The sequence below is a fragment of the Vanacampus margaritifer genome, chromosome 2 (genome assembly GCF_051991255.1).
Source record: "Vanacampus margaritifer isolate UIUO_Vmar chromosome 2, RoL_Vmar_1.0, whole genome shotgun sequence".
NCBI classification, from domain to species: Eukaryota; Metazoa; Chordata; class Actinopteri; order Syngnathiformes; family Syngnathidae; genus Vanacampus; species Vanacampus margaritifer.
The window spans coordinates 5,784,962-5,797,979 of record NC_135433.1 but is presented as its reverse complement, the minus strand read 5'-3'; the positions used below and the strand labels follow the sequence as shown (position 1 = coordinate 5,797,979).

Below are 13,018 nucleotides of genomic sequence, written 5' to 3'. Positions count from 1 at the left end.
TCCTGTTTTCTTGTGTTTTATGAGCTGGAAGCACAAATAATGTATAAATAAACAAATAAATACTTGAAATCACTTAAATTGTGGGCCCTGAACCCATAATCTATGAAAGTTTGACTTTTCAAATGGAATGACAGAAATGTTAACTTTTCGAGGATATTTTTTATTTTTTTGGACGAGCACCTGTATGTAGCCATTTTCTACCCCCAAGGCCGATTCAATCAAAGTGAAAAAGTAGTAGAACTAATCATGTTGTTTATTTACATATACCATTATAACAGAAGAGTCATGAAGGGAAAAACACAGTTGACCAATGTTAAGGACATCCTCTGATCTTAATTCCAAAGGAGGGTAAAGAAAAACAAAAACAACTACAGGCGAAAATGAGAAATCTTGAGAAGGGGCCGTAAGCTGTCGCATACTGATAAACAATTGTGTCTTTTAAAAATTAAGAGTAACAAGTAACCATTCAAAAAGAAAGGCGTGCCTCACTTTTATTATTTACTTCTTCTGTAATGATCACATATACCTTGCAAGCCTAATTAATGGTATGTAAAACTTTACTGTTGATGGGTCAGAAGGTTAATTACATCCTGTCCTAAATGTAGGGGTAGAGCTACTTTGTCTTGTCCAGTCAAATACAGTACATCAATAACGAGCTGATGCCATTAGCATATAGATCTTTCTCAAAATACAGATGAGTTGGCTGACTGGAACCCCCCCCCCCCCCCCGAAATATTACTTTTATTGACAATTAATTCAAAAACGAGTATTGAAAAAAAAAAAACATACCTAAAAGTACAAAGTATCTGTCCAAGTACCTGAATGTGGTAGTTTGTTCTGTCTATTCTTAGATTAGTTGTTGCTTCAGTGACTGGCGGTACGGTGGCATTTGCTACAGGTGGCCGAGCTGTCGCAGGGGATTAATCTGGAACATTCGCTGCAGGAAGTTCTGTGCCTGCAATTACATACGATGTGATACTTGGAGGAGGAGTTTGGCATTTTCTTTCAGGTTTGGCAGGGTGTGTCGTCACCACACCACTTGGCTCTAAACAGAAGTTAAGGGTGGAATTTTAAGGTCTTTTAAACAGCCAATCTTTTATTTAAGAAACGTGAACATTACCCATTGTAAAGTGTTACATGGTCTATGGCGATTTCAGATTCTTCATTGAAGCCTCTGCACCCTTCAATAATGATCGTTCCTCTTCTACCATCAGCTCTTTTGTCCTTTTTTGAGACAGCTGTAACAAAATATACTGTAGAGCAGGGGTGGGCACACTCAGTCCTCGAGGGCCGGAGTCCTGCAGGTTTTGGATGTTGCCCTTCTCCAACACAGCTGATATATGATCAGCTCATCAGCAAGCTCTGCATAACCCAGGGAATGATCCTGTTGATTGAAATCAGCTGCGTTGCAGAAGGGAAACCTCCAAAACCTGCAGGACTTTGGCCCTCGATGACCGAGTTTGCCCACCATTGCTGTAGAGGGAGGCCCATGGTATCGTCCGAGCCGTACATATGGTACCAGAACTGCTAGCACAGAGGACCGGAGGCAGAACATTCGGAACTGATGAGACGAGCTGTATCATGTGATGCGCTTGTTGGCTTCAATGTAAAGATAGTGCCCATGTGGATTATGAAATAAGACTTGTATGTGTGAGCTCTTCATTGTATAAATTGCAAATCATTTTTACAGGTAACTTTCCCACCACCAAAAAAACAACAGCAATAAAAAACAACAACACATCCTTGAAATACAAGGAAGTCGGTACCAAAAGGCGTGTCTGACGTAGACATCACCCTGACATACTTCTTATGTAATTTCTTTCCAGTCTAACAAAGTGTGCATCATCAGTATGGTTGAGTCCACTGGCGTGCACAGGTAGACCCCTAGTGGTGTCCCTGTGCCCTCTCAAAAAAAAAAAAAGTTTGGAAAATTAATTACATTTTTTTTAATTTTTTTTTTAATAAACACTTTATTGAGGACAGGTCAATGCTGACCCAATCTTTTAGAAAAGCTGGGTATAAAATAAATAAATAAATCCAATATGCGTTGCCTGCGCGCGCACCCGACCTAGCTCTCTCTCTCGCTCGCTTCCTTTGTCACGTGAACGCTAATTACCCACAGTCGCGGTGTGGGACGCACACGCGCATCTCCTTCCCCTGCTGCTCCACCCCAGTCAGGTAACTGTTATGAATCCAGTAAAATATAATTTTTTGTTTGCCTTCTATACATAATCATTTTGTTGTGAAGTAGGATGTCTCATCCAGCACAAACAACTGAGCATAAATTAGCCACCTAATTTAAAATGCTATATGTTTATGGTAAACCTGATTTAGAATCAGTATACATTATTGTTGTCTGAACATTTTGCACAGGAATCCTTTTTGAATAAATGAAACCTTTAAATAAATGTTTGTTGGGTTTATTAGAATAAAATCAATTAAAATCATAAACATCCTGAATGACTGAAAAATAAAAAATAAAATCAAGGTTTGTTTTAGCCGTATCGCCCAGCCCTACTTTTCACTTTTACGCCCTACATTTTAAATCAATATTGTTACTTACCACTCCTTGCATCATCAAAATAGGCTTGTTACTTTTTCAACATGTGCGGTTGAGGACACAACCGAAGATTGTGCTTATAATTTCCTAACCTCCTTGAGCTTTTGTTTTGGTACTTACAGAAACCGGAATTGAGAAATTGTACTGCATTACTAGTTAAATCTTTCTTTTGTTTTACCAGAAGCATTTAGATTTAGATTAACACGTTCGGCATAGCATTGTACCCTTATTAATATGAAAGAAAATATATAAATAAATAAATAAATAATCAACTTACAGTAAATAAATTTATTAAAATTGTTTTTTTTTAGTCCGTAAGAGAAAATATTTGAAGTGCATCAATTTACATGGAGTAAAAATTAGAGCACTACTGCCATCTACTGTAGTGGATGTGCAATTACATCTTATTCTAGCCAGACAAAAAAAAAAAAGAGCTATAACATATTTATAATTTATTTATAGGTGACAGTTGGCCTCAGGAAAGGATTAAGTGCAGATTGATATACTCTTATTATTGTCATAGATTTATGCGAGCATGCATTTAAGTCCTCCATCTGCGTATGGCAAACACACCATTCTTGATAAACTGGAACAGTGGGCTTCTCCTCTGTTGCGCATGGAGAAGTTAGAACTCTGTCAGACCGGCGGGGTCTGCTCTTGGGTTACCGTTGTATCGACCTCAACTCGGCAATCGGTGCAGACATTGCGAGTTATGTTGAGGAGGAACTGTGAGAGAGGAAACATTTATATTGAGAGCAGGAATGTGGACTCCTGTACTGCACGTGTTACGCAATGCATGCACTTACTTGTTGGAAGATTTCTGTCACGTTAACTCCCATGGCGTGGATAACCCGAGCTTTTATATGCGCGTACACTGTTGGCAATTAGGAAGAAAATAAATTATGAAGTGACTCTCAAACTAAATATTTTTCTCTGCTCTTGCTACTTGCTTGTGCCCAGAACAGAATTGTGGTTACAGTCAATAGATGGAAAACTGCTGTTTTTATCTGTGAATGGCAATACCATGTCATCAATCCAATTAAAGTGGCATCTAGACAAATATAACCAGATAAAAATCGAATAACATCAAAACACTTCTAGGTCTGTGTTTCTTCCTGTTGGTAGAGTTTTCCCAGCATTTTCTCACATCACAACAGTAATAGCAACCATTTGTAGATGGTGCTTTGCTTTTGCTTTGCTACTGGCGAATGCACAGCAATGCTAGTTGGTTTTGGTGCTTCCAGTAATTGCCAGTATAATGAGCATGTGATCATGTGTGTGTGACGAGATACCTTTTGCTTCCCCAATGGAGTCATTTTTGATACCTACAAACAAAAGATAAAATTCAATTATTTCATTATGTTTTAGTGGCAGTAGTCAAAATTGCTTTTGTTCTTTCCAAGAAAAATTTGCTTCTGACAATTGGTTGAAAAAAATTGCTAAGATTCCTGTGGCTATGGTATATGTGTGAAAATAGGAGGTCTGTATGAGTTGGTGGCTGGGAGATGAACTCCAAACTACTTTCTCGGCATATGATCCTATACATTTATAGTATCAAAAAATTGGAGAACATTTTAGACAGTATGTAGTAAAAACAGAATGATTTATGATGTTTTAAATTTGTTAAACATAAACAAGAGGACTTCAGCCATTTTACAACTTTCCTTAAATACATGTATAAATTATATGCTTGATGATCTTTACAGGAGGAAACTTGTATCTTTTTTTAAATTAAAGAATTATAACTGTAATTCAACAAAAGATGCCTCTGCCAAATCTAATATTGGGGTCTAAGGAACTGAGCGATAAAAGAAAAAGGCGGTCTTCAAGGCAGCACATACAGTCCACTTGTTTAACTCTTTCACTGCCAGACGTTTTCAGAAACGGGATGTCGCCAGTGCCAGCCGATTTAAGCATTTTGACTGATCTTTCAAGGTCCACAGAAAATGTTGTGTTTGGACTATGGAAACACACATACTACCAAATGAAAGATTGAACTCTCATCTTTCATCAGAAAAAAAAGTTTGTTTCTACCTTATTCCGTTCTTCAGTAATCAACAATAGAAAATGGTTAGTTTCACCGAAATGCTCTGTTTTGAAACAAAAAGTGGAGAAAAAGAGCTTTTTGTGAAATAATGTTATTTCATGCACTCTAGTGAATTGTACACTTCTTTTTGTCCATGAATGATGCCACAAACACCTAAACAGTGCTTTACTTCTGTAAAACACTATCACCAACAATGAAAAAGTGGTTTTAGATTGCAAAATACGTTTATTTCCATTCAACAGTGTAACAATTTGACAAAACAATTTCGCAAACTATTTACAAATGTGTGCAACTGTGGTACTATTTACAATTATGTGGATGTTTCAAATACAGTTTTTCTTTTTGCAACGCTCCCCTGCGTGCAAGGAGACGCAACAGGATTTGCACAACAGATTACTTTCACTTTTGATTGTCCGTTTCGCGTGCAGACGTTACACTTTCTTGACTGCCTTTTTTTCCGGGGAATAAATAGCAAGTAGCAGACTGTACACACTTCTCCGATGAATATGCATTGGACTCGGGGCACTCTTCGTCGTCCGATTGAACGTCCGCCTGAGCGTGCTTGGTTGTGCTCCGTGTTATGACGTCGTCATAGCCGCCGCGTCAACGCTTCCAACTTCGCCGTCAACCTCGGAGTCACCATCATCATCATCGATGATGATCATCGTCGTCATCAATGTGCTCTTTTAGCATTGGTCGATGCCTTTCGCCTTTAAAAAAAATTCCCAAGTGTAGAGCTGCTTGCAACCGGTCGCCATTGTCCGCTTCCTCAGCCATCTAGCTCCGCCTAACGTCTCCTACTGCCGCGTCAATGCTTCCAACCACGGAGTCACCATCATCATCATCATCGATGATGATCATCGTCGTCATCAATGTGCGCTTTTAGCGTTGGTCGATGCTTTTCGTCTTTGAAAAAAACTGCTCTAGCATGAGCTGCTTGCAACCGTCGCCATTATGGTTTCTTCAGCCATTGTCCCCTCACCACTCTAGCTCCGCCTCACGGTCTTCTGCTGACGCCTACCCAATCTTGTCAAAAGAGAGTCATTGCTGCCATCTAGGGGCCAAAAATAGTCATTAGGCTCACTAGACCTGCTTGAAACTTTCAACACAGCTGGGGAAGGGTTCCCTGCACCCGTTTCAAAAAAAAAAAAAATTAAAAAAATTGGATGACGTCTTTTAACGTCATTGGCGGCCCTCCGTAGGTTTTTACTTGATGTCTTTTAACGTCAGTGGCAGTGAAAGAGTTAAGAGCTGTGTTGGAGGAGGGAAACCTCTAAAACCTGCAGGATTCCGGCCCTCGAGGACTGGAATTGCCCACCCAGCCTTTCTTTAGTGTAAAGAAAATATTTGGGTTGACTTCTCTTTTAAGCATTTGTTTATTGAGCTTTCAGATTAGCAAAATGTTCTTTTTTTGTTATCTTAGTCAGTAGTGCGTACTGCGTAGCTTAGTTTCTGCTCATGCACATTCGTCAAAACTACAAGACTACACAATGGTTGAGATTTTAATAGCAAGCACAAGCAAAGCAAACTACATCAGCGGGACATTATTTTTTCCTTTCCTTCGTGGTGACTTCAAAGGAACGAGCTGCTGGGCCAGCCACTTCATTAGGGACAGTTAGATCGATAGAGTAGACATGTTCATGGTTGTTATTTTCTGTATTCAAAAGAGGCTTCTGTGCTTTGTTATTTGAAGAGGCAAAGAAACATGACTAAATTAGAGAAACTAAATCGATCACGCCGATAATTGAAGGGGACCCGCATGTTTTGTTTTGTTTTACACGCCCTGAAGACATAGTAATGGACTATATGCCACGGAGCAGGCGGGACGTCTGGGTTTTCACTCATCAACTTTGTTTCCGTTTCCGGTTTGTAACAAGTGTTGGAACGCGGCCAGCAGTGGCCGGAAACGGCGCTGATGTGTAAAACCCGGAAGTCGGAAGTCCGTGGCATCTACCCCATAGTGCACATATATTTGTACACTGGTGCAAGGGACGAGCAACTCCTCCCTGAAAAGTTCTTGGCAATAATATGTTGAATTATGTTACATGCCCACAAATCTAAATACGGTATTCTGGTTAACTCTTTCACTGCCACTGACGTTTAAAGACGTCAAGTAAAAACCTACGCTTCACTGCCAATGACGTCAAAAGACGTCATCCAATTATTTTTTATTTTTTTTTGAAACGGGTAGAGGAAACCCTTCCGCATGTCTGGTGAAAGTTTCAAGTCTGTCTGTTGTGCCTAATGACTATTTTTGGCCCCTAGAGGGCAGCGATGACTCTCTTTTGACAAGATCGGGTGGGCGTCAGTAGAGGCGGAGCTAGAGCGTCGAGCAGGAGATGAGAATGGAAGACAAAGGAAAAATGGCGGCCGGTCGCGAGGAGCTCACGCCCGAGCCGTTTTTTTCAAAGACCAAAAGCATCGCTGAAAGAGCACATTGTTGACGACGATGATCATCATCGATGATGAAGATGAGGGTGGTGACTCCGTGGTTGGGAAGCATTGACGCGGCAGTAGAAGACGTTAGATGGAGCTAGATGGAGGAGGGAACGGGCAATGGCGAGCGTTTGCAAGCAGCTCTACACTTACAAGACGAAAGGCATCGACCAACGCTAAAATAGTACATTGATGACGACGATGATCATCATCGATGATGATGAAGGTGAATCCGAGCTTGACGGCGAAATTGGAACCGCTGACGCGGCGGCTATGACGGTGTCGTAACGCGGAGCGCAACCGAGCACGCACAGGCGGACGTTCGATCGGACGACGGAGAGTGCCCCGAGTCCAATGCATATTCATCGGAGGAAGTGTGTACAGTCTACTACTTGCTTTTTATTCCCCAGAAAAAAAGCCCGTCAAGAAAGTGTAACGTTTGCACGCAAAACGGACCAATGTGAAAGTGAAAGTAAACTGTTGTGCGAGTCCTGGCGTCTCCTTGCACGCAGGAGAGCGTTACAAAAGGAAAAACTGTATTTGAAACATCCACATAATTGTAAGTAGTACCACAGTTGCACACATTTGTAAATAGTTTGCGAAATTGTTTTGTCAAATTGTTACACTGTTGAATGGAAATAAACGTATTTTGCAATCAAAAAACACTTTTTCATTGTTGGTGAAAGCGTTTTACAGAAGTAAAGCACTATTTAGGTGTTTGTGGCATCATTCATGGACAAAAAGAAGTGTACAATTCACTAGAGTGCATGAAATAACATCGTTTCACAAAAAGCTCTTTTTCTCCATTTTTTGTTTCAAAACAGAGAATTTCGGTGAAAGTAACCATTTTCTATTGTTGATTACTGAAGAACGGAATAAGGTAGAAACAAACTTTTTTTTCTGATGAAAGCTGAGAGTCCAATCTTTCATTTGGTAGTATGTGTGTTTTCATAGTCCAAACACAACATTTTCTGTGGACCTTGAAAGATCACTCAAAATGCTTAAATCGGCTGGCAGTGGGCACAACCCGTTTCTGAAAACGTCTGGCAGTGAAAGAGTTAATATTGCATTTGTGGAATATGAGTTAAGCAGCAAAATCTAGGAGTTTTCATCAATCTCAGACGGCGGCCATTTTACCACTTGCTGTCGAGTGAAAATGACATCACAGATGCTCAAATCTCAGGTAACCATTCACAGCTCAGCTTGAGAAAACAGGTGAGCTGTGATTGGTCGTTGCCTGAGCCCTGAGTAACTGTGATCGTCACTCGACAGCAAGTGGCAAAATGGCCGCCCCCTGAGATGGATAAAAACAGATGGATTTTGCTTAATAACTCATATTCCACATATGCAATATTAATCAGAATGTCATGATTAGACGAGTGAGGTCACATATGACATTATTGTCAAGAAATGCAAATTTAACATTAATCATGAGAAGAGCAGTGTAGAACGTTGAATACGTAGACATGTATTTTGGTCAGCAATTGTTTTCTAGAGAATTTAGCTGTTTTTGAGTGTAAAACGATTGCTCCGTTTTCAAGCATAAAATGTAATGTAATGTAATGTAATGTAATGTAATGAAATTAATGAATGAGGCATCCCGTTTTCACCCATTGCCACATCCAATATGGCGATGGCATCAACATACAGTACTACTTAGCGCTCAAGGCTGCATCTATTTGTCTGGACTCCCACCTGCTATCTCCTCCACCATGTCACAGATGCTCGTGATGAGAGAGCCCTCAATGCCGCTTATCACATCGAAGTCCACCACGTTAAAGACGTGCGTTTCGGGGGGCGGTGACGCAATCAGCCTCAGCTCGTCCTCGTTTGCATTACCCACACCTTTCCAATAAGAAACAAAAATCAACGGCACCTAGCGGGAAACCTCTTTGCCCGTCAACCGCAGAAACGTACCGACTGCGAATACTTGGATCCCGGCGTCTCTCAGGGCCTGCGCAGGTGCCCTCACGTTGCCGTTCGATTGCCCGTCTGTGATTAGGAAGAGAACCTTGGGAACATTGGCTCTGGATCCAAATTCTGCTGTGAAGCTGTTCTCCAGGACAAAGGTCAGCGCCGAAGCTGTGTGGAGGTCACAAGGGTTTATCAAGGACACCTTACAATCATCTTGACAGCTAAGAAATTGCTAGCATGTGATGCTACGTTAGTATAGCTGGCATGTACCTGTGGCTGTGCCTCCGGTTGCGTACGTCAGGTTCCTGATGGCGTCCACGACGGCCGCTTTGGTCATGTGAGTGGTCAGGTTCCACTCCAGCCTTGGCTGGGTGCTGAACTGCACCAAGCCTAGGAACATGCACTTCATCGTCACACGCACGTCACATGAACAACGCCGGCTATGACGTTAAAGGCACAAGCGAGCGAGCAAGTGAGCTCACCGACGCGTATTTGGTTGATGTCCACCATGAAGCCCTGCACCAGGTTCTCCAGGAAGATTAGGATCAGTTGGAAGTTGCTGAGGCCGATGCTCCCCGAGCCATCCACCAGGAACACCATGTCTGCGGCAGTCGTCGTGTCACATGTGACATTTTCCTCTTCTGAGCACGCCCGCACATGCAACACACAAGCGCTCACGTTTACCGATGCGGAATTGGTTGCTCCAGACAGTAGAGTGTTGGAACGCGGCCAGCAGTGGCCGGAAACGGAAACAAATAACGTGAGTATCGTAAGTTAAATAGTTTAATTATAAACAGAGGTAGCAAATCCATGTCCAGAAAGAGAAAAAACTCTGCCACAGTTTGGCTTTTGCCCCAGGTACTAGCTAGCTAGCTAGGCTCCCATGGTGCTCGTTTACCTGCTAGGGAGCTAGCTAGCTGGCTAGCAAGCATCAATGGCTAAAGTCAAACTGTGGCAGGGTTTTTACCTTCTGGACATGGATTTGCCATTTCTGATTATAAAGGACTCACTATTTTACTCCAGTTGCCATTTTAAAACACATGGTAGAATGCTTGTTACCATATTTTAGCATACATGCTACCATTTGTTTTTAGCATGCATGCGCCAAGTATGGTGCGGTGCGCTCATTCCAGAGTTGCAGTTACCTACAGTTAGCCACCAGGAGCTGTGTGTGTGTGTGTGTGTGTGTGTGTATGTGTTAAGTGAGCACTTGTGTGAATTGGAAAAAACAAGGCATTGCATAGCTTGCGGCATTTGGGCAGGGTGTGAGAGGTTACCTGGGCTGCCGGTAGCTGAAAAGTAATAAAAGAGAACACCATTATTTATTCCATTTTAATTTCTGAAAGTACAGTATTAACATACTCATGCATTTAGCGAAACAAGTTGACGCGACTGTGGCTAATGTAGATAATTTACAATATTAGCTTTTGGCATTCTGATGAGCTACTATTAGCGCATCGGTATACTGTAAGTAAGTAATTTGTGAAGGTGTTATGCAGCAGCCAACATGTTTCATCTTAAAGCTTTAGGCTTGGCTGGAGGCAATTGGACACTTGTGTGTTTCAGCTTCGAATGTAAATCAATGTTTTGGCGTACAATGTGTAAAAGTGTAGGTGTGGGAGGTTACTTGTGTTGACGGTAGGGGTGCGAACCTCTGGGTACCTCACGATGCGATACAAGGTTCACGATAACGATTATCTCACGATATGACGATACCGCGATTATCGATTTAGTGGTCAGGTCATAAAATCCACGATAATCTACGGTTTAACTACTCAAGACATAAATTGATGTTTTTTCAATGAGAAATTTGTTTATTTTTGTACCAACAGAGAAACTAAACATTAAAACTGGTGTCTTCTTCACAGTGAGTACTTAAGTATATATTTTTTTAAACAAATACAAATGTCTTCTTAACAGAGACCACTTTCTGTGAACAAATTTGTGTCTTTCTTAAACACTATTGTCATGCAACATGTCAGTCAGTTACATAGTGAATTGTTTTTTTGTGTAACATTGCAAAATTAAATAAATAAAATTACTTAAATATTAAATTTAATTAAATCAATATTAATATTCCTCAGAAATTGTCTGCTTCAAAAAGTCTAACCAGAATTATTATTATTTTTTTAAATGTTACGTATGCAAAATTGAGTCAGTTGCTGGACAGATAATAACTGTTACTCAAATAAAAGCTCATGAGTCTTCTTCGCCTGAAGACTTGCATACATTTCCCCGCCACTCTTATGAGGCGCTCCCCCTAGTGGCCTGCCAAGTAATTGCTCAATAAGTAATGAACAATGCAGCCGTTATAGTGGCTGTATATTAACTACAAATATCGCAATACTTGCGTAGGCTTATCGATAATCTATCGGGAAACAAAGTATCCCGATTTATTGCGATATTGATATATCATCACACTCCGAGACTTGACGGCAGCTGAAAAGTAATTAAAAGAGAAAAAAACATTTATTTATTAATTTTTATTCATGATTATTATTACCTTGGGACTTTGGCATTTATTGAAAATTTAAAAAAAAGTTCAAACAACTGTGGCTATGGGATTGTTATGGTGTACAATGTGTGGAGGACAAGTGTGGGAGGTTACCTGATCCGTTGGACTGGGCTGACAGATTTACTAAATAAAAAGAAAAGTTGGGGGTGGGGGGACATATTATTTCTGATTAACTTGGCTTCTTGTAAATATTGTTTGAAGATATTTGGGTGGTTACATCGTCCCATTTATTCCGGTGTACAATGTGTGAAGGACAAGTGTGGGAGGTTACCTGTTGTTATCTCGGACTGGACTGACAGATCTACAAAATATAAAAGAAAAAACATGTTATTACTTATTAACTTGGCGTTTTGTAAATATTGTTTGAATATATTTGGGTAGTTCCATTTTCCGACTCTTATGGTGTACAATGTGTGAAGGACCAGTGTGGGAGGTTACCTGTTGTCATCTCAGACTGGACTGGCAGATCTACAAAATATAAAAGAAAAAACATGTTATTACTGACTAACTTGGCTTCTTGTAAATATTATTTGAAGATATTTGGGTGGTTCCATTTTCCGACTGTTATGGTGTACAATGTGTGGAGGACAAGTGTGGGAGGTTACCTGATCCGTTGGACTGGGCTGACAGATTTACTAAATAAAAAGAAAAGTTGGGGGTGGGGGGACATATTATTTCTGATTAACTTGGCTTCTTGTAAATATTGTTTGAAGGTGGTTACATCGTCCCATTTATTCCGGTGTACAATGTGTGAAGGACAAGTGTGGGAGGTTACCTGTTGCCATCTCGGACTGGACTGGCAGATCTACAAAATATAAAAGAAAAAACATGTTATTACTTATTAACTTGGCGTTTTGTAAATATTGTTTGAATATATTTGGGTAGTTCCATTTTCCGACTGTTATGGTGTACAATGTGTGAAGGACCAGTGTGGGAGGTTACCTGTTGTCATCTCAGACTGGACTGGCAGATCTACAAAATATAAAAGAAAAAACATGTTATTACTGACTAACTTGGCTTCTTGTAAATATTATTTGAAGATATTTGGGTGGTTCCATTTTCCGACTGTTATGGTGTACAATGTGTGGAGGACAAGTGTGGGAGGTTACCTGATCCGTTGGACTGGGCTGACAGATTTACTAAATAAAAAGAAAAGTTGGGGGTGGGGGGACATATTATTTCTGATTAACTTGGCTTCTTGTAAATATTGTTTGAAGGTGGTTACATCGTCCCATTTATTCCGGTGTACAATGTGTGAAGGACAAGTGTGGGAGGTTACCTGTTGCCATCTCGGACTGGACTGGCAGATCTACAAAATATAAAGAAAAAACATGTTATTACTTATTAGCTTGGCGTTTTGTAAATATTGTTTGAATATATTTGGGTGGTTCCATTTTCCGACTGTTATGGTGTACAATGTGTGAAGGACCAGTGTGGGAGGTTACCTGTTGTCATCTCAGACTGGACTGGCAGATCAACAAAATATAAAAGAAAAAAACATGTTATTACTTATTAACTTGGCGTTTTGTAAATATTGTTTGAATAT

The 13,018-nt window shown here is 40.5% G+C and overlaps 1 protein-coding gene and 1 long non-coding RNA gene across 2 annotated transcripts in view; one reads left to right on the top strand and one right to left on the bottom strand.

Annotated features, from left to right (window-relative positions):
• LOC144043440 (uncharacterized) overlaps positions 1-13,018 on the top strand; it is a 90,508-nt gene that overhangs the window by 1,164 nt on the left and 76,326 nt on the right. The window lies entirely within an intron of this gene.
• Positions 3,000-12,772, bottom strand: LOC144044360 (collagen alpha-1(XIV) chain-like). Its single transcript, XM_077558715.1, has 16 exons — positions 12,752-12,772; positions 12,582-12,611; positions 12,415-12,444; positions 12,248-12,277; positions 12,078-12,107; positions 11,911-11,940; positions 11,744-11,773; positions 11,566-11,595; positions 10,235-10,249; positions 9,440-9,598; positions 9,228-9,347; positions 8,961-9,125; positions 8,739-8,888; positions 3,853-3,885; positions 3,367-3,434; positions 3,000-3,286 (listed from the first exon to the last, which is right to left on the bottom strand). Exons 1-16 carry the CDS (start codon positions 12,759-12,761, stop codon positions 3,197-3,199), a joined length of 1,020 nt encoding a protein of 339 aa, XP_077414841.1. The 5' UTR covers positions 12,762-12,772; the 3' UTR covers positions 3,000-3,196.

Coding starts and splice junctions, on each gene's coding strand:
- LOC144044360 (XM_077558715.1), bottom strand. Junction 12,445..12,581: donor AGCCCAGTCCAACGGATCAG/GTAACCTCCCAC, acceptor TATATTTTGTAG/ATCTGCCAGTCCAGTCTGAG. Junction 11,596..11,743: donor CCAGTCCGAGATAACAACAG/GTAACCTCCCAC, acceptor CTTTTTATTTAG/TAAATCTGTCAGCCCAGTCC.